The following is an 18310-nucleotide window of genomic DNA, read 5'->3' as shown; positions in this document are numbered from 1 at the left end:
GTAAACATACAGATTTGCACAACTTTCACAAGTACTGGGAAGGCTTAGGCTGTTCCAATGTAAGGTCATTACAAGGCTGCCGAACACAGTAGTAGAGCGTGGGGTGTGCCTAAGCCTTTATGCCTTCCTTTTCATGTTTTAATAATTTAGTTTTAATTGTGATAAAATATACATAACAAAAATCGCTTTAACCATTTTATGTGGACAATTGTTTACATTAAGTACATTGGCAATGCTGTATAACTTTCACGACTACTTATTTCCAGAATATTTTCGTCATCTCAAACCAAAACTCATACTCATTTAGCATTAACTCCCTGTTCTAGTTTGCTAATGCTGCTGGAATGCAAAACACCAGAAATGGACTGGCTTTTATAAAGGGGGTTTATTTGGTTACACAGTTACCAGTCTTAAGGCCATAAAGTGTCTAAGGTAACACACTCTCAGCTTCTCCGGAGCAAGAATCTGCTTTCAATGGCCGTCTTCAAACTGTCTCTCTTCTGTAGCTCCTGTGCTTTCTTCAAAGTGTCCCTATTGGCTGCACCTCCTCTTCAAAATGTCACTCACAGCTGCAGCTGCACTGAGTTCCCTCTGTCCATCAGCTCATTTATATGGCTCCACTGATCAAGGCCTACCCTAAATGGGTGGGGCCATGCCTCCATGGAAATATCTCATCAGAGGTGTCACCTACAGTTGGGTGGGGTGCATTTCCATGCAAATCTAATCAGCGCCAAAACATCTGCCCCACAAGACTGCATCAAAGAATATGACTTTTTCTGGGGGACATAATACATTCAAATCGACACACTCCCCATTATTCCCTTTCCCCACCCCCTGGTAACCACAATTTTGCTTTCAACATCTAAGAATTTATTTATTCTAAGTATTTCATATGAGGGAAATCATATAATATTTGTCCTTTGTGTCTGGCTTATTTCACTCAACATGATATCTTCAAGGTTGATCCATGTTACAGCATGTACAAACACTTCACTTCTTTTTATGGCTGAATAATAAATTTTCCATTATATACGGATATACTACATTTTGTTTATTCATTCATGTGTTGATGGACACAGGCTTGCTTCCACCTTTTGGCTATCGTGAATAATGTTGTGATGAACATTGGTGTACAATTATCTGTCTGGGTCCCTGCTTTCAGTTGTTTTGGGATTGGAATCGCCAGATCATACAGTAATTCTATGTTTAACTTTCTGAAGAACTGCCAAAATGTTTTCCAAGTGGCCTCACCATTTTACATCCCCACCAACAATGTACAGAGGGTTCCTATTTCTCTGCCTCCTTGCTAACACTTTTATTTTCGTTTTTTTTCTTAATAGCCATCCTAATGAGTGTTAAGTGGTATCTCATTATAGTACTAATTTTCATTTATTTAATGGCTAATAATGTAGACATGTTTTTGTAACCTATTGACCCTTTGAATATCTTCTTTGCAGAAATGTCTATTCAAATCCTTGGTCCATTTTTTAATTGGGTTCATTTGCTTTTTGTTGTTGAGTTGTAGGAGTTCTTTTTTATATTCTGGATATTAATCCCTTATCAGATATTTGGTTTCCAAATATTTTCTCCCATTTTGGAAGATATCTTTTCACTTTCTTGAAATGTCCTTTGATGTACAAACATTTTTAACTTTGATGGAGTCAATTTTATCTATTTTTTTCTTTGGTTGCTCATGCTTTTGGTGTAAAATTTAAAATCCATTGCCTACTATAAGGTCCTGAAGATATTTCCCTATGTTTTCTTGTAAGAGTTTGATAGTATTAGCCCTCATATTAAGGTCATTGGTCCATTTTGAATTAAATTTTTGTACATGGTTAAAGGTAGGGATCCACATTCATTCTTTTGCATGTGGATTTCCAGTTGTCCCAGAACCATTTGTTGAAAAGACTATTCTTTCTCCATTGAATGGAGTTGGCACTCTTGTCAAAAATCAACTGGCCATAGAAGTATGGATTTATCTCTGGACTCTGAACTTCATTCCATTGGTCTGTATGTCTATGATTATTCCAGTACCACAGTATTTTAATTATTGTAACTTTGTAGTAAGTTTTGAAATCAATAAATGTGAGTTCTCCAACTTTGTTCTTTTTTTCCAAGATTGTTCTGGCTATTCAGAACAATCTATACTGCTTATGAATTTGAGGATTAGCTTTTTCCGTTTATGCAGAAAAGGCTGCTAGAATTTTGATTGGAATTGCATTGAATTTATATATCATTTTAGGCAGTACTGACAACTTAATAATATTGAGTCTTCCAGTTCATGAACATGGAATGTTTGTTTCCTTGGCTGCTCAGATAAATATCATGCAATTGATTGGCTTAAATGGGAATTTATTAGCTCACAGTTCTGAGGCCAAGAGAAAGTCAAAATCAAGGTGTCATTGAGGTGATGCTTTCTTCCCAAAGACTGGCTTTCTGGGACTGGCTGCCAGTGATCCTTGGCCTTGGGTTTCTCTGTCAAATGGCAGGATGCCACATGGCCTCTCCATTCTCGTACAAAAGCTGATTGAATTTCAGCTTTTTGCTTCCTGTGGCTTTTTTTCTTCCTGACTAAATTTCATTCCACTTACAAAGGACTCCAGTAATAGGATTAAGACCCATCTTGATTGAAGTGGGCCATATCTTGACTGAAGTAACCTCATCAAAAAGTCCTCCTTACAATGAGTTCACACCCACAGGAACAGGTTAAGTTTAAGTACGTGTTTTTCTGGGGGTACATACAGTTCCAAACCACCACAGATATCTTTCCATTTATTTAGGTCTCCTTTAATTTCTTTAAGCAGTGTTTTATAGTTTTCGGTGCACAAGTCTTTTACCTCCTTGGTCAAATTATTCCTGGCATTTTATTCTTTTAGGTGCTATTATAAATGGAATTGTTTTCTTGGTTTCCTTTTCAGATTGTTCATTATGGGTGTATAGAAACCCAACTGACTTCTGTATGTTTATCTTGTATCCTGAAACTTTATAGAATTTGTTTATTAGTTATGGTAGCATTCTTGTAATTCTCCATATATCTAGGATCATCTCATCTGCGAATATGGTTAATTGACTTCTTCCTTTCTGATTTGCACACCTTTTCTTTTTTTCTCTCACCTGATTGCTCCGGCTAGAACTTCCAGCACAGTGGTGGATAACAGCGGGGACTGGGCATCCTGGTCTCATCCTGGTCTTGTTTCTGATCTTAGGGGGAAGCTTTCAGTCTTTCACCATTGAGTATGATATTTGCTATTCCGGGTTTTCTCAGTGTTTTTATTATGAAAGGATGTTGGATTTTGTCAAATGTCTTTTCTGTTTCAGTTGAGATGGTCATGCATTTTTTTTCCTTCATTCTATTAATGTGGTGTAATACATTGATTGATTTTCTTATGTTGAACCATCCTCTCATTCCTGGAATAAATTACTCTTGCTCATTTTAATATACTTTTTGATTTGGTTTGCCAGTATTTTGTTGAAGATTTTTACATCTATATTCATAATGTGTATTGGTCTATAATTTTCTTATGCTGTGTTCATCTGGCTTTTTCTTTTTTTTCTTTTTTCTTTTTAGTTCATTTTTATTGAGATATATTCACATACCATGCAGTCATACAAAACAAAGCATATATTCAGTTGTTTACAATACCATTATATAGTTGTGCATTCATCACCAAAATTAATTTTTGACATTTTCATTACCACACACACAAAAACAATAAGAAGAAAAACCAAAGTGAAAAAGAACAACCAAAGTAAAAAAGAACACTGGGTGCCTCCCCCCCCCCCATTTTTCTACTCCTCCATCCATAAACTGGACAAAGGGGAGTGTGGTCCATATGGCTTTCCCAATCACACTGTCACCCCTCATATACTACATTTTTATACAATTGTCTACAAGATTCATGGGTTCTGGGTTGTAGTTTGATAGTTTCAGGTATTTACTGCTAGCTATTCCAATTCATTAGAACCTAAAAAGGGTTGTCTATATTGTGCGTAAGAGTGCCCACCAGAGTGACCTCTTGGCTCCTTTTGGAATCTCTCTGCCACTACAGCTTATTTCATTTCCTTTCACATCCCCTTTTGGTCAAGAAGATGTTCTCCATCCCATGATGCCGGGTCTAGATTCCTCCCCAGGAGTCATAATCCATGTTGCCAGGGAGATTTACACCCCTGGGTGTCAAATCCCACATAGCAGGGATGGCAGTGATTTCACCTGCCAAGTTGGCTTAGCTAGGGAGAGAAGGCCACATCTGAGCTACAAAGAGGCATTTGGGAGGAGGCTCTTAAGCAGAATTATAGTCAGGCCTAGCCTCTCCTTTGCAGCAACAGTCTTGCCAAGGGCAAGTCCCATGGTAGAGGGCTCAGCCCATCAAACCACCAGTCACCTGTGTCTGTGAGCACATCAGCAACCATCAAGGTGGGGAAGCCCAACACCTCTGCATTCTCCACCAGCTCCTCAATGGGGCTCTGCATATTTTTTTCATTTTTTTTTTAAATTAACTCTTTTTTTTTTTTAATTAACTATATCAAAAAAAATTTTTTTAAAAAGATGTGCAATAAAAAAACACTTCAAACAAACCATAACAAGGGAGTAAGAAAAAGACAACTAACCTAAAATAACTACTTTACTTCCAACATGTTCCTGCTCTACCCCAAGAAAGTAACCTAATATAGCAACGTTTCTGTGAACTTGTTCCTACCATACCCATCAGAAATTAACAAACCATAGTCATTCCTGGGCATTCCCAGAACATTAAATTTACCCACAATAGCTTATCTGTTCTTATTGGGTTATCCTTCCCCCTTCATTAATTGCTCTCTATCTCTAGTTTCCCCTACATTCTACATTATAAGCCATTTATTTTAGGAGTGTGTTGTTTAACCTCCCAGTGTTTGTGAATTTTCTAAGTTTCTGATGGTTATTGACTTCTAATTGTATTCCATTGTGGTCAGAGAATGTGCTTTGAATAATTCCAATTTTTTTTTTTAAATGTATTGAGGCTTGTTTTATGTCCCAGCATATGGTTTATTCTGGAGAAGGTTCCGTGATTATTAGAGAAGTATGTGTATGCTGGTGATTTGGGATGTAATGTTCTATATGTGTCTGTTAAATCCAATTCATTTATCAGATGGTTCAGGTTTTCAGTTTCCTTATTGGTCTTCTGTCTGGTTGATCTGTCTATAGGAGAGAGTGATATGTTGAAGTCTCCCACAATTGTTGTGGAAACATCCATTGCTTCCTTTAGTTTTGCCAGTGTTTGTCTCATGTATTTTGTGGCACCATGATTGGGTGCATAAACATTTATGATTGTTATTTCTTCTTGTTGAATTGCCCCTTTTATTAGTATATAGTGGCCTTCTTTGTCTCTCATAACATCTTTGCATTTAAAGTCTATTTTATCTGAGATTAATATTGCTACTCCTGCTTTCTTTTGGCTTAGCGTGCATGAAATATTTTTTCCATCCTTTCACTTTCAATTTCTTTGTATCCCTGTGTCTAAGATGAGACTCTTGCATGCAACATGTTGATGGTTCATATTTTTTGATCCATTCTGCCAATCTATATCTTTCAATTGGGGAGTTTAATCCATTTACATTCAACGTTATTACTGTGAGGGCATTTCTTGAATCAGCCATCCTATCCTTTGGTTTATGTTTGTCAGATATATTTTCCCCCTCTCTCTTATTGTCCTTTAATGAACCAATATTGAATCTCTTTAGTACTGAACCTTTCTCTATATCTCTCTCTCCTTTCTTTGTTTCTCTGTCAGTAGGCTCCCTTTAGTATCTGAAGTAGGGCAGGTCTTTTATTAGCAAAATCTCTCAGCATTTGTTTGTCTGTGAAAAATTTAAGCTCTCCCTCAAATTTGAAGGAGAGCTTTGCTGGATAAAGTATTCTTGTTTGGAAATTTTTCTCCCTCAGAATTTTAAATATGTCATGCCACTGCCTGCTCGCCTCCATGGTGGCCGCTGAGTAGTCACTACTTAGTCTTATGTTGTTTCCTTTGTATGTGGTGAATTGCTTTTCTCTTGCTGCTTTCAGAACTTGCTCCTTCTCTTCAGTATTTGACAGTCTGATCAGAATATGTCTTGGAGTGGGTTTATTTGTATTTATTCTATTTGGAGTTCGCTGGGCATTTATGCTTTGTGTATTTATATTGTGTAGAAGGTTTGGGAAGTTTTCCCCAGCAATTTCTCTGAATACTCTTTCTAGACCTTTACCCTTCTCTTCCCCTTCTGGGACACCAATGAGTCTCATATTTGGATGTTTTATTTTATCTGTCATATCCCTGAGGTCCATTTCTATTTCTTTGATTTTTTTCCCCATTCTTTTGTTCTTTCATTTTCTGTTCTGTGGTCCTCGAGGTCGCTGATTATGTAGTTCAGCTTCCTCTAGTCTTGTACTATGAGTATCCAGAATCTTCTAATTTGGGCAACAGTTTCTTTTATTTCCATAAGATTATCTATTTTTTTATTTATTCTTGCAATTTCTTCTTTAGGCTCTTCTAGGGTCTTCTTCTTGTCCTTTATATCCTGTGCCATGCTCTTCTTCATGTCCTTTATATCCTGTGCCATGCTCTTGTTGCTTGTCTTTAGTTCTTTGATTAATTGCTCCAAGTACTGTGTCCCCTCTGATCTTTTGATTTGTGTGTTTGGGTTTGGGTTATCCATATCGTCTGGTTTTCTCATATGCTTTAAAATTTTCTGTTGTTTTTGGCCTCTTGGCATTTGCTTTACTTGATAGGGTTCTTTTAGGATATGTAGGATCATTCAAAGACTAATCTCTGATTTGTCAGATCTACAGCTTGGTGGTGTACACTTTCTCTTACTAACCAGCAGGTGGCGTCCGCGAGTCACCTATTCCCTCAATTCAGTTCTCTTCAACTTTGTCTTTGTGGTGTGTGGGGGTCTGGTTCTTGTGGGGTCCAATTCATGCACCAAGTTTGGGTGTGTTGTTGGTGCTGTCTGCTGTGAATGTGGGGCGTGTGTCTGAGTGGATAGGGAGGGAGGGCGGCTTTAATAAACAAACCTCCCAGGTGTTCCTGGAGATTTAAGGCTGTTGCAAGAGTCTAAACCTTCATTTCAGTCTCGCCACAGTTTGTCTCTGCTGCACATTGTGGCATGTGCGCGTGTTGCTGGAAACAGTTCCTGTCACACTGGGTTTTTTGGCGCGGCTCTGGGCTGTGGCGCCGGTGCCAGGCAGGAGCGTTCCCAGCCCGCTGGGAAGATGGCTGCAAGGAACGTGGTTATTTTCCCCTTTTGGCTCACCTCTGCCTTCCTTGCTCCGAGACAGTTAGCAGCAGGTGTGCGAAAGGCTGTCTTCCACACCAGATATTGAGGCGTTCTCACAGCCTGTTCCTGCCGTACTTCACTGTGCGGTTCTCGCTGCCGTATCTGCAGCCGCTTTTGGGTTTTTTAAAAGAGAGCTAGTCCACCTCCAGACACCAACCCACAGTGCACGGTCCCTGTGGATTTAGCAGACCTTGTCCAGCTGGTGCATCTCTGGAACTGGTGTTCTGGGGCACTTTCTGGCTTTTATCTAGTATTTTTCATGGAGGTGTTCTTTTGCCCTGTCTCTCCTGGCCGCCATCTTAGGTTCTCCTTCATCTGGCTTTAATATCAGGGTAATGCTGGCCTCATTTTTTGAAGAGTTTAAGAAGGATTGATATTAAATCTTTAAATATTTGGTAGAATTCAACAGTGAAACCATCCGATACTGGTCTCTCTTTTGTTGGAAAATTTTTTCTTACTGACTCAATTCTCTCTTTGTTATAGATATGCTGAGATTTTCTATTTCTTCTTCTTTTGGATTAGGTAATTTGTATGTTTCAGGGAATTTGTCCATTTCATCTGGTTTTTCTAATTTGTTGGCATATAATTGTTCATAGTATCTTCTTATAATCCTTTTTATTTCTAGAAGTTTGGTAGTAATGCCCCTATTGCAGTTTCTGATTTTAGTTACTGATGTCCTTTCTCTCTTTTTCTTTGTCAGTCAGGCTAAAGTTTTGTCAATTTTATTGATCTTTTCAAAAACCAACTTTTGGTTTTGTTGATTCTCTCTGTTGTCTTTCTGTTCTATATTTCATTATCTCTGCTCTAATCTTTACTATTTCCTTCTATTAACTTTGGGTTTAGTTTGCTCTTCTTTTAGTTTCTTTAGGTTAGTAGTTAGATTATTGATTTGTGATCTTTCTTCTTTTTTAATTTAGGAATTTAGAGCTATAAATTTTCCACTTAGTATTGCCTTCTCTGCATCCCATAAGTTTTGGTATGTTGTGTTTTTGTTTTCATTCATCTCAGGATATTTCCTAACTTCTCCTCTGATTTCTTCTTTGATCCATTGGTTATTTTATATTGTGTTGTTAATTTCCACATTTTTGTAAATTTCCCAATTTTCCTTCTGTTATTGATTTCTAGTTTTGTTACATTGTAGTCCAAGAAGATACTTTGTATGATTTCAATATTTTAAACTTTATTAAGATTTCATTTGTGGCCAAACATATGATCTATCCTGGAAAATGTTCCATATGCACCAGAGAAGAATGTGGTTCTGCTGTTGTTGGGTGGAGTGTTCTGTCTATGTCAATTAGGTCTGCTTGGTTAGTGATGTTGTTCAAGTCCTTTATTTCCTTAATTATCTTCTGTTTAGATGCTCTGTCAATTATTGAAAGTGGTGTATTGAAATCTCCAACTATTATTGTAGAACTGTCTATTTCTCCCTTCAATTTTGTCAATTTGGGGGGCTCTATTGTGAGATACATGTGTGTTATAATCATTATATCTTGCTGGATTGAAACTTTTTATCAATATGTAGTATCATCATCTCTTGTAATCTTTTTTTTTGACTTGAACTCCATTTTGTTTGACAATAATGTTCCTAGTTTGCTAATGGTGCTGGAATGCAAAACGCCAGAAATGGATTGGCTTTTATAAAAGGGGGTTTATTTGGTTACACAGTTACGATCTTAAGGCCATAAAGTGTCCATCAACAAAGGGTCCTTTCACTGGAGACAGGCCTTTGGCATCCGGAAAACCTCTGTTAGCTGGGAAGACACTTGGCTGGTGTCTGCTTGCTCCCAGGTTGCATTTCAAAATGGCGTTCTCCAAAATGTCAGCGTCAGCTTCCAAGGGCTATCTTTAAAATGTCTGTCTCAGCTACAGCTACTCTCTAAGCTCCTGTACGTTCTCTTATAGGACTCCAGTGATTTAATTAAGAGCCACCCTGAATGGGTGGGGTCCACACTTCCAGGGAAATTATTTAATCAGAGTCATCACCTACAGTTGGGTGGGTCACATCTCCATAGAAACATTCAATCAAAAAATTACCATCTAATGAACGTTACTATATCTGCCCACACAAGATTGCATCAGAGATAATGGCATTTTAGGGGACATAATACATTCAAACTGGCACAAATAATATAGCCAGTCTTACCCTGTTTTGATACCTGTTTGCATGGAATGTCTTTTTCTACCCTTTTATTTTCAACATCTTTATGTCTTTGTATGTAAAGTGATTTTCTTGTAGATTGTAGGTAGAAGGATCGTGCTTTTTCATCCATTCTACCAGTCTCAGCCTTTTAATAGGGGAGTTTAATCCATTGATATTTAAGGTAATATCTGAGAAGGAATGACTTACTTCTTCCATTTAGTTATTTTTCTGTATGTTTTGTATGTGTTTTTTCCTTCAGTCACTCCACTACTGATTTTTAAAATACTTAGTTGCTTTTTTGTAGTGTACCATTTTGATTCCTGTTCTGGTTTGCTAATGCTGCCGTCGTGCAAAATACCAGAAATGGACTGGCTTTTATAAAGGGGGTTTATTTGGTTACAAATTCACTGTCTAAAGGCCATGAAAATGTCCAAATTAAGGCATCAACATGAGTATACCTTCACTGAAGGAAGGCCAATGCATCTGGAAACCTCTGTTAGCTGAGAAAGCACATGGCTGGTGTCTGCTGATCCCAGGTTGTGTTCCAGCTTCTGTGCGTTCTTCAAAATGTTGCTCTTGGGGTGTTTTGTCCTCTCTTAGCTTCTCTGGAGCAAACTCTGGGCTAGCATTTCCAAAACATCAGTAAAAGTCTGCTTTCAATGGCTGTCTTCAAAATGTCTCCGTCAGCTGCTTTCCAAATGTCACTCTCAGCTGCTTTCCAAAATGTCACTCTCAACTGCTCTTAGGTCCTTCTGTTTGTGAGCTCTTTTATAGGACTCCAGTGATTAAATCAAGACCCACCGTGAATGGGCGGGGTCCATAGCTCCATGAAAAAATCCAATTAAACATTTCACTCACAGTTGATTGTGTCACATCTCCATGGAAACACTCAATCAAAGAATTCCAACCTAATCAACACTAATACATCTGTCCCCACAATATTTTACTAAAGAACATGGCTTTTTGGGAGACATAATACATCCAAGCTGGCACAATTCCCTTCTTTCCTTTCCTCTATAGTTTTTAGTTATTTTCTTAGTGGTTACTTTTATAATTACTATCTTAAACTAATAACAACTTAATATCAACCGGTACCAAACTAGTTTCAGTAGTATACAAATTGTCTACTTTTAAATATCTCTGGCCCTCCCTCTTTATATTGTTATTGTCTCAGATTATGTCTTTATATACTGTATGCCCATTAACATTGATTTAAAATATCACTTTACACATTTGCCTGTTGAGTCATATATGGGGACAAAAAGCAGTTACAAACCAGAAGTACAATTGTATAGGATTTTATATTTACCTATGTAGTTACCTTTACCAGGGTTCTTTATTTCTTCTTATGGCTTTGAGTTACTGTCTAGTGTCCTTTTATTTCAGCTTAAAAGATTCCCTTTAGCATTTTTTGTTGTGCAGGTCTTCTGGTAATGAACTCTTTCAGCTTTTGTTTGTCTATAGCTATCTTAATTTCTTCTTCATTTTTGAAAGATGATTTTGCTGGATGTAGAATTCTTGGTTGACAGTTTTTGTCTATAAGGACTTTACATATGCCATTCCACTGTCTTCAGCCTCCATGGCTTCTGATGAGAAATCCTTTGTTAATCTGACTTGGAGTCCTTTGTATGTGAAAAGTCATTTCTCTCTTGCTGCTTTCAAAATCTTATCTGTCTTTGGATTTTGACAATTTCACTATAATGTGATTTGGTGTAGCTCTCATAGAGTCTATCTGCTTGGAGTTCCTTGAGCTTCCTGGATGTATATATTCATGTCTTTCAACAGATTTGGGAAGTTTTCAGCCATTATTTCATCAAATGCTTTTCAGCACCTTTCTCTCTCTCTTGTCTTTCTGGGACTCCAATGATATGTATGTTTTTATGCTTGGTGGTGTTCCACAGGTCCCTCAACTTCGTTCATTTCTCTTTGTTGCTTTTTATTTCTACTACTGACATTGGATAATTTAAATTGTCTTGTCTTCAGGTTTGCTGTTCCTTTCTCCTGCCTGTTCAAATCTTCTGTTGAATCTGTCTAATGAGTTTTTCATTTCAATTACTGTATTTTACAGCTCCAAAATTTGTTTAGTTTCCTTGTATAATTTCTACTTCTTTATTTTGTTCAGGTAACATTTTCCTACTTTCCTTTGGTTCTTTCTGTATGGATTCTTATAGCTGATTGAACATATTCAAGACATTTAAATTAACGTATTTGACTAACAGTTCCAATATATGAGCTTCCTTAGGGATGGTTTCTAGCAAATTGTTTTTTTCCCATGAATGGGCCATACTTTCCTATTTCTTTGTATATTATGTAATTTATTGTTGGGCGCTAGACAGTCTATATATTATGTTGTTATAACTCTGGATATCTTAGTTTTCCCACTCCTCTGTGATGCTAGTTTTTTGGTTGTTTTGTTGTTGTCTTTGAGGGCTGGAGCATCAATTTGTGACTTTTCCAAACTATTTTTGTTCCCAAATGGAGAATGGAGAGAGAAAAGAGGGGAGACTTTAAAACTCCTCTACCACTCTTACCTGAGGTTGGTTGGAACATTGCTGTCCTGAAAGCGGACCCCCAGTGATCTGAAGTAACTGATGTAAAGCAGTGATCATCAACGAGAACACACACACCAGATTTTGCATATCTGGGTCTTTAAAGCTCACCCTGGCACCAGCAAGCTGCACCAGGGGCCCAGGATGGAGTCTCCACTGCTGCCTGCCATGAAGTTGGGGATGAGGTGTGTTCTAGTTGCTAATGCTGCCAGATTGCGAAACACCAGAAATGGATTGGTTTTTACAAAAGGGGGTTTATTTGGTTACACAGTTACAGTCTTAAGGCCATAAAGTGTCCAAGGTAACGCATCGACAATTGGATACCTTCACTGGAGGATGGCCAATGGCATCTGGAAATACTCTCTTAGCTGGGAAGGCATGTGCCTGGCATCTGCTTGCTCCCAGGTTGTGTTTCAAAATGGCTTTCTCCCAGAATGTTCCTCTCTAGGCCACAGCTCCTCTTCAAAATGTCACTCTCAGTTGCTCTTGGGGCGTTTGTCCTCTCTTAGCTTCTCCAGAGCAACAGTCTGCTTTCAACAGCTGCCTTCAAACTGTTTCTTATCTGCAGCTACTCTCAGCTTCTGTGCATTTTTCAAAGTGTCCATCTTGGCTGCAGCAGGCTTGCTCCTTCTGTCTGAGCTTATATAGTGCTACAGTAAACTAATCAAGGCCCATGCTGAATGGGCGGAGCCACCCGTCCATGGAAATTATCCAGTGAAAGATCTCGCCCACAGTTGAGTGATCACATCTCATTGTCAGAATCTCAGTCACATCCAAAACCTTCCTGTACGGACCTCCAGGAAACATGTTTAGGGCAGGATTGGATATTGAGCCAGTAGACAAGATCTAGTACCATGTCTTTGCACTTGGCAGGGGGAAGAGCATCTCCCCGTGTCAATGTTCAAATATTCTCCCCTCAAAGACCAGGCTCCTGGCTTCCAGCCTTACCCAATCCTTGCCCTCCTGTGTGGGGTAATAAACAATTCTGACATAATTGTGGCAGTAATACAGTTGCTTTGTAATAAAGAAAACATTCGTTCAATCACATTTGAATTGAATGTGCACTAGGTTCCTGAAACTATGGTAGGAGTTGGAGTTAACAAGTCTAAGCTTCTATTTTTCCCTCCATTGTGGAGATGATAATAATATTCCTGACACTGGATGTTGCGAGGAGTTAGATAATCCAGGTAAAGGGTTTAGTGTAGTGCTTGGCATGTAACACTGACACAGACCCTCCCTTCATAAAACTTAGGATAATAACAGCTGCCATTTGTTGTGCTCCATTCCCATTGGCCAGTACCCAGTGGTACAGTGTGCTAGCTGGCACCACAGGTACCAGTGATAGGCATTTGGAATATCACCTGCCTTTAATTTTGGGTTAGAGGCTCTTAGGCATTTCCAGAGGGATGCTATTGTAGCTGAGCACCATGAGAAAGAGAATTGTTCTGTTGTTTTGTTGTTTGGCAGACATCATCAAGAGAAACTGGAGGCTAGTAACTGTGACAACCAGCGGGAGTCACCTACTCTGGAAAAGCCTGGACGCAAGAGGAAGTGGACTGAACAAAGACAAGATTTTAGTCAAAATAAATCCTTGCAGTCAAAAGCGAAAGGTTTGTATGCTTCACCAGGATTTATAGACGAGAGTTTATAAAATACTGGATCTGATTATACCCCCTTTGCCTTTTCATTCCATATTCAATACGTATGGATGCCTGGAAAATGCCCCTTGTTAGTTTTATGCAGGAAGAGAGAGTAAAAGGCACTCTGAGCTTGCTTCTCCTAGAGTAGTTCTTAACTTTTGAGATGTCCTAGAGCTCTTTTGCGAATCTGAATCAGATTGAAGCTCTGGACCTTCTTTCCAGAAGACCCCATTCCGTTTGAGTCAGGGAGCTATTAAGAAAGCAAACCCTGATGCTCTGTTTTATTCTTCCCAGGTGTGCCAGAAGTAAAGTTACTCTGTGGAGCAGATTTATTGGAGTCCTTTGGTGTTCCCAATTTGTGGAAGACTGAGGATATCTCCCAAATTGTGGGGGGCTGTGGGCTCGTGTGTATTACTCGGGCTGGAAATGATGCTCAGAAATTCATTTATGAATCTGATGTGCTGTGGAAACATCGGAGCAACATTCACCTGGTGAACGAATGGATCACCAACGACATCTCTTCCACGAAAATCAGGCGAGCCCTCAGAAGGGGCCAGAGCATTCGCTACTTGGTACCAGACCTTGTCCAAGAATACATTGAAAAGCATAGTTTGTATAGCTCAGAGAGTGAAGACAGGAATGCTGGGATTGTCCTGGCTCCTTTGCAGAAAAACACTGCAGAAGCTAAGTCATAGGGAATTCTACAGCATGATATTTTGGACCTCCCTTGTGGGAATTTGAAACAATCTGCATGTTAGTAACTGGGGAAAGGAGTTGTGATTCTGATTCATACACAAAAGCTTAAAATTTTGGTAAAAATCAGGAGTAAATGAAAATCAGCTTTTTTTTTTGTTTTTGGTTTTTTTTTTTATCTGAAGTCACTAAGATGAATGCTTTCGGTATGGTCCTTTTATTTTTTAGAATTTATGAATCCCTTTATCTTCAAAACAAGATTAGCAGCACTAAAAATCAGAAGATAGTTGCTCAAACTAACTACAAATAAGAAATAAAAAAGGACATCCTAGCTTTCACACATAAGAGAAGCCAAGTGTGCAAAGCAAGAGTTCATTTAAAATCCCAACTCTGTCATGTGAGAACTGTCCTTCGTGCATACCTGCTGCTGGGCAGTCTTCACCCAGAGTAAACAAAGAAAGGAATTCCTAAATTGGTGATCTTGTGAAATGCACACTGATCCACCGTCTTCAGCTATGCCAAAGAAAGTTTATGAATGTGCCTGGCACACAACCAAATGGCCAGTTAAGCTTTGCCAAGACACACCTGCCTGGAGCAGTGGGAGGTGGGGTCCAGGGACTTGAATGTTTGGAAAGGTGCACAAGTGGTTTGGATCCCATCAGAAGCAGAGAACCTCTGCCTTACACAGGTTAACATGTTTTCTTAGTGCAGCCTTGTCATCAGTCATGTTCTGGTCTTGGCCATCTGCAGTCTTTTTCTCTTCAGGAACAACGTCAGAGACAACATCAGGCTCTTTAGAACAGCGAGAACCACAGAGAATGAGGGGTCTCATTCAGGATGATATTAAGTATGAATGATCTGAGTCTTTATTGTTAGCTTAATAATAAAACAAACAAATGAACAGGATGCCCTAAGAACCTGAGAAGTGCCTCACTGGGTCAGCCAGCACTTCCTCCAGCCCAGAATTTTGGGTACTGATGAACGTCTTGTGGAAGCACTCTGTGACCTCAGTCTCAGACTCACTTGAGTTTCTCAAGAGCCCTGACTCTCATCCACTGTGAATCTGTCGTTTGTGGATTTAAGCAGGAAAAGTGTCTGTTTTCTTACACTTTTGTTCTTTTGTATCAATTTTATTCAAAGTAGAACTTTCAAATTATAATTAAGTCAAAGCTTTATGTTAAAAACATAAGCTTCTTTTATGGTTTGCTACTGATTAAAATTTTGTGGCGGTTTACTAATTGGTAAAGCAAAGAGACCAGAAATAGCTTTTTATAAAATAGCTCTGTGATAGAAACAGGGCTAAAGTTAAATTTCTAATGAAAATAGTAGAATAATTAATTACCTTTTTGCAATTTCTAGTTCAAATATACACCACTCCAGATGAAGGGTTTCTGATTCTGCAGGAGACAAAAAAAACAAAAAACAAACAAAAAACTTACATGTGAGTGTCAGATCTGAATCTGTAGTTAAAAAAAAGGAAAATGTTACTTAAAGTTGGCAAAAGTGTATTCTACAGCTCCCAACTTATTCTCACTAAAGCCACTAGGCCAACTTCCCAAACATGGGAGGGGTGCAAAGCCTGGCACCCAGTAGGGTTCAGGATTTATCTGCTGAATGAAAGAAAGTTTAGACTCTCAGCTCATAAAGATGACAGTCATTTTTCCTCTCCTTAGCCTTTTGGAGTTTAAGAGCTGGAGCGGCACCGATAACAGATAAAGCTGTCAGAATTTAACTTTGATTCCTCCCCCCTAGAGAAAGCCATCAAGTTCATCTGAAGTGTGTGACCTGCAGAAAGGTTCTAATGCTGGAAACTTCTCTCAGTCTAGGGCCTTCCTACGCTAATAGTGCCCAGACCCCACTCAGCTGTGTGTGTTGACCTCAGGACTCACTGGGAAAGGCATGTGAGGACCCTCCCAGGAGACCCGGCAATGGTGAAAGATCTTCTTGTACTGTTTATGGATCCAGAGCTTTGTACACAGAATGAGCCGCTTCACTTTTTGTCTCGCTACCGAGCATGCTGCCAGTGCCACAACATAATAGCGTAGTTTGGGTTGTCCTTGAGGACAATGGATAATGGAAATTATAACAATGAGCTTCACAAGGGAATAAAAATTAATGACTGTTGTCACTTCCTCTGAGGCAGAATATGCCATTGTTTATTCCCTACCACATCCTTTTTATAGTTTGCTTTTATAATGTTAATTTATTTAGAATCTGGGAAATGTGTGACGCTGGTGTTGTACTCTTCCACCCCTCATGTTGTTTGAATGCAGTAAACTAACCTGCAGTAAAAGTCCTTTCTTTACTGGCAGATTCATTCAGACACCCCTAGCATGAGAGCTTTTTGTCATCATTGTTGTTTACCTGTTTAGTGGACAAGTGTGAGCCTTTTAAATAAAAGGAGTGAGTTCTCCTTGGTGACCAAGGTGTAGAGATTGAGCCAAATGAGTAATTTAAGTTTATTTCCTTGCATCATAGGATGCTCTTTCTTTTTCTGCCCTCCTGAAGACCTAACCACAGAGTGGAAGGAAGCATCTTCCTTCTCAGCCTCTCTGATTCACTCCTCTGGGAGCTCAGAAATTGCTATGTCATGAAATGCTCTCCATCTCTGAAATCTGTAGTTTAGTTTACTAGTGGTACTACTTGAACTTAGTAATGCCTGTCACTTTCTGAGCACTCACTGTGTGCTGGCGTGTGCTAACTAGTGCCTTATGTGATAAGAAGAGTGAGCACGGATAGGTGACAGGTGTCAATGACAGAGCTGAGAGCTGGAGGCAAGCATTTTGTCTTTGGAACCTGTGCACTTAACCTCTCTACTCCTTATGTCAAATTCTTCTTTTCAGTGAAGTTTCAGCCAAATCTTGACCTCCACCCTAATAATAATGCTTTACAAGTTTTCTTTTATTAAAACACCCTATATAAATAAATACAACTTTCAGCAGTATGATAGTCTAATGGTGGTGTCTGATGTGTTCAGTCCATACAGAAGGATGGACTTGAACTTGCCCAATATTAGCAATTCCTTGGAATTAGGACAACAAATGCCCAACAGAAAGAGGAGGTGATATGAACCATAATTCACTCTGACCAGCAAAAAAAGAAAGAAAAAAATTGCTTTCACATTGCAACGCTGTGGCAATACTGCCTTTGAGACTGGAGAAGCTTCCTCGGAGGCAGGTCTCTAGGTCCAAGTATTGTCAGTCAGCTGACTGCCTGATTGTGGGTGTGTCCCTTTCCGTACAATCATGAGATGTGTTCTGAGGACCCTTTCATCTCGGACGTGCTGTCAGCCTGATGGAGAGTTGGCATTCAGACGGACCTCTCTCTGCTCTGAGCTGCCACCAACCACATCGCTCCCTGCTTGACCAGGAAGTAGATCTCGAACGCTGATATAATGCCAGCTGCTAAGGGGATCACAGAAGAGCAAGACATAGTCTATGTCCTCAAGTTGCCTAGAGTCTCAGGAGGAGAAAATGTGACGGGTTGTGAGCATCAGTAAGAGACTCCAGAACGAGCGTCCTCGGGCCCTTGAGGATAGGCAACCAGGAAGGCAGGCATTCCAGTTGGGGCTCCTTAGGCCACAGGTAATTTGCTGTTGATTTGAAGTTCAAATTTTACTAGGAGTCCTGTTTTTGTTTTATTTTGTTTGTGCTAAATCTGGCAACCTTAGGTGGGAGGAGCAACTTAAGGGAAGTCTGGAGAAAAACAGGTGTGTTACCTGTGTGCTCCAGCAAGGAAGCCAGCCCCACGGAGGCCGAGCTGTGGGATGGGGTGGAAGGGCCCAGGTACGGTTTTCTGCCTGTTGGAGCTGCACCTGGTATGTGGTGTATCCTTCCCATTCTCTGGTTTTATTCTTCCTCCCGGGAAGCTCCCTCTCCTCTTGCTGTCATTTCATGGAAATTGCCACTTCAATTTCGAAATGAGAATCCAGAGTCATTTCTGCCTCTGGTGTCTTATCAAGCCTAAATGACTACAGAGAATAGTGCTTCCCCGGGCAC

At 39.4% G+C, this 18310-nt stretch overlaps 1 protein-coding gene across 1 annotated transcript in view; it reads left to right on the top strand.

Annotated features, from left to right (window-relative positions):
- The window catches only part of NMNAT1 (nicotinamide nucleotide adenylyltransferase 1), a 45294-nt gene extending 28038 nt beyond the window's left edge, over positions 1-17256 (top strand). Inside the window, exons 5-6 of the mRNA XM_037828573.1 lie at positions 13447-13589; positions 13914-17256. Coding sequence (XP_037684501.1) covers positions 13447-13589; positions 13914-14314 — 544 coding nt within the window. The 3' untranslated portion in view covers positions 14315-17256. The remainder of the gene's footprint in view (positions 1-13446; positions 13590-13913) is intronic.
- Positions 17257-18310: the final 1054 nt, after the last annotated feature.

This window comes from Choloepus didactylus, chromosome 2 (genome assembly GCF_015220235.1).
Source record: "Choloepus didactylus isolate mChoDid1 chromosome 2, mChoDid1.pri, whole genome shotgun sequence".
Lineage (NCBI taxonomy): Eukaryota > Metazoa > Chordata > Mammalia > Pilosa > Megalonychidae > Choloepus > Choloepus didactylus.
This window is presented reverse-complemented; position numbering and strand designations above follow the sequence as displayed.